This window comes from Cynara cardunculus, assembly GCF_001531365.2.
Source record: "Cynara cardunculus var. scolymus isolate 2C chromosome LG 2, CcrdV1, whole genome shotgun sequence".
Lineage (NCBI taxonomy): Eukaryota > Viridiplantae > Streptophyta > Magnoliopsida > Asterales > Asteraceae > Cynara > Cynara cardunculus.
The window spans coordinates 67,761,708-67,764,145 of NC_037529.1; the positions used below are offsets into that span (position 1 = coordinate 67,761,708).

At 29.1% G+C, this 2,438-nt stretch overlaps 1 protein-coding gene across 1 annotated transcript in view; it reads left to right on the forward strand.

The window, feature by feature from the left end:
• Positions 1-489, forward strand: part of LOC112506657 (epidermis-specific secreted glycoprotein EP1-like) — a 4,387-nt gene extending 3,898 nt beyond the window's left edge. The window contains exon 2 of the mRNA XM_025110870.1: positions 48-489. Coding sequence (XP_024966638.1) covers positions 48-432 — 385 coding nt within the window. The 3' untranslated portion in view covers positions 433-489. The remainder of the gene's footprint in view (positions 1-47) is intronic.
• The last annotated feature ends 1,949 nt before the right edge of the window (positions 490-2,438 follow it).

The window sequence follows — 2,438 nt, forward strand, 5'->3', positions numbered from 1 at the left end:
AACGTGGAAGGTGTTTCTTGGGAAGTTATATACACGTTTTTCGATAGGCGTTCCATGGAAGGCGAGTGCCAGTTACCGGAAAGATGTGGGAAGTTTGGTCTTTGTGAGGATAGCCAGTGTGTGGCKTGCCCAACACCAAATGGGCTAAGTGGGTGGAGTAAAGATTGCGATTCGAAAAAGGTGACAACTTGCAAGAGTGGTGAGTTTGGGTACTATAAGCTCGAAGGGGTTGACCATTTTATGATCAAGTACACCAGGGGAGATGGGCCAATTAAGCAAACCGAGTGCGAGACCAAATGCAGCAAGGATTGTAAGTGTGTGGGGTATTTCTATCATACGGATCGATCGAGGTGTTGGATCGCGTACGATTTGAAAACATTAACAAGAGTTGGGAACTCGACGAATTTGGCCTACATCAAAACACCCAAGTAGATGGTGTTTGAATCGCTCTACTTAGCAATTCTGTTTTATGTTCGAAGTTTATGTTTGTGTGGGTTGATGTAAATGGAATTAAGATACGTAAGAAATATGTACGAGTCAAAGATGTGATCATATCTGTCGGATAATTGTATTTTTTAGTGAACCAAAAAATAAAGAATGAAAGCAACCCAATGAAAAGAACCTATATTTTCTTGAATAAATTCCCGATTTGGTCCATGTGGTTTTAATATTTTCTTGGATTTGGTCCCTATAGTTTTTTTAATTCGAAAGTAGCCCACGGAGTTTGCATTTAGGTAATGACTTTGTTTGGAACACTGTTCATTTTTTTAAAAATAATTGATAATTTATACATACCTAGTTTTTGTCAAGTATATGTGGTTATAATGTTCATATATGAATACAATGTTTTTCTAAATGTTGAAATGAGATGTTTGACTTATGAACAAGTGTTTATTCATGTGTAATTAAGAAATGTAATCGACAATTAATTTACTTGGAGTAATTAAGAAATGTAAATATAATTGAATGACTTTTATATATTCTTGTCTATTTATTAGGATTAATTGGAAAAAAATACTATATTACCTACTTAATTATCAATAATTTTAATGACATTATTCGATCTTTTTTTTTATTATTAATTATAACAAATGTCAAGATAATTTAATTTAATAATTTTGATTTATTGATTTATCGAAAGTTTCTTTATTAAATTCTATTTTACTACCATTATTTTATTAATTAAACATATATATATATATATATATATAATTATGATTGGTGGAATGAGGTTTTACAGTTTTTACAAATTGAGTGGTTTTCATTTAAATCGCTCCCCTATATATATAAGCGATCAAATGAAAACACTTCAATTTGTAAAAACCGTAAAAACCACTCTCATCCATCGTAATCTTATGAAATTTTTTCATGAAATTGTTTAATATAGGTAGGGGAGCGATCAAATGAAAACCACTCAATTTATATATATATATATATATATATGTATATACACACACGGATGCACATTATAGGTGTAGGGAGCACAAGCCCCCAACAAACTAAGCCTAAAAACAACCAAATAAAGCATTAATGGTAGGTTTTTAAAAAAATGTAAGATACCAAATCTAAATTTATGCATCTCATTTCAATTAAACGTCATTGAGTTTCAAATCTCAATCTATTGAAAATCATTTTATTTTTCTTATTTTATTTGTTATAATGCTAATGATTTAATTAATCACTATTTTGATTTTTTCCAACTTTCTTTTTGCATTTTATTGTTTTATAGATTTATAATTATTGATATTTATTAATTATTAATTTCTCTTTCTTAACTATTATTTGATTTAAGATTTTTTAATTTGTTATTTCATTTGGGTTTGTTATTTTGATTTAAGGTTTGCTACTAGTTTATCTTTTGTTTTTTATTTCTTGGCCTTTAATTTGCTATCTGGTTTTTTTTAATGGAATCTAAGAGGCCGTTTATCAAACAATTAACTGGTAAGCACTTACCGGTAAAATTCAACGCTATTATTTACTTGTCCGGTAAAGTATGAATGTTCATTGGCTTTTTTCATGCTTTTTCATTATTTTATCACGTTAAATTAGTTTTATAGGTCATATGAATGTATATAACAAGTTTCGGAAAGTCCAATGAGTTGTTTAAAAGGTTTTGAAATGTCCAATGATTTATTTATTCCAAAAAATTATTCAAAAACTTAATCATTCTAACCATTAAGGGGATGTTCGGTTCATTTTCTATTAAGACCTGTATGGATATAGTTGTCTGTATATTAACAGATAAGTTGTTGTTCAGTTGTTGTGCTGAATAAAACGTCTGAATAATAAAAATGACTATTTTACCCTTGGTTTTACATAGAACATAATAGATCACATTTCTCAAAACAACAATATTAATAGATCAAATCATAAAACTGTAAACAAATCGAAACCCTAAATTAGAAAACATACCCAAATCTTGGCATACTAGAATACAA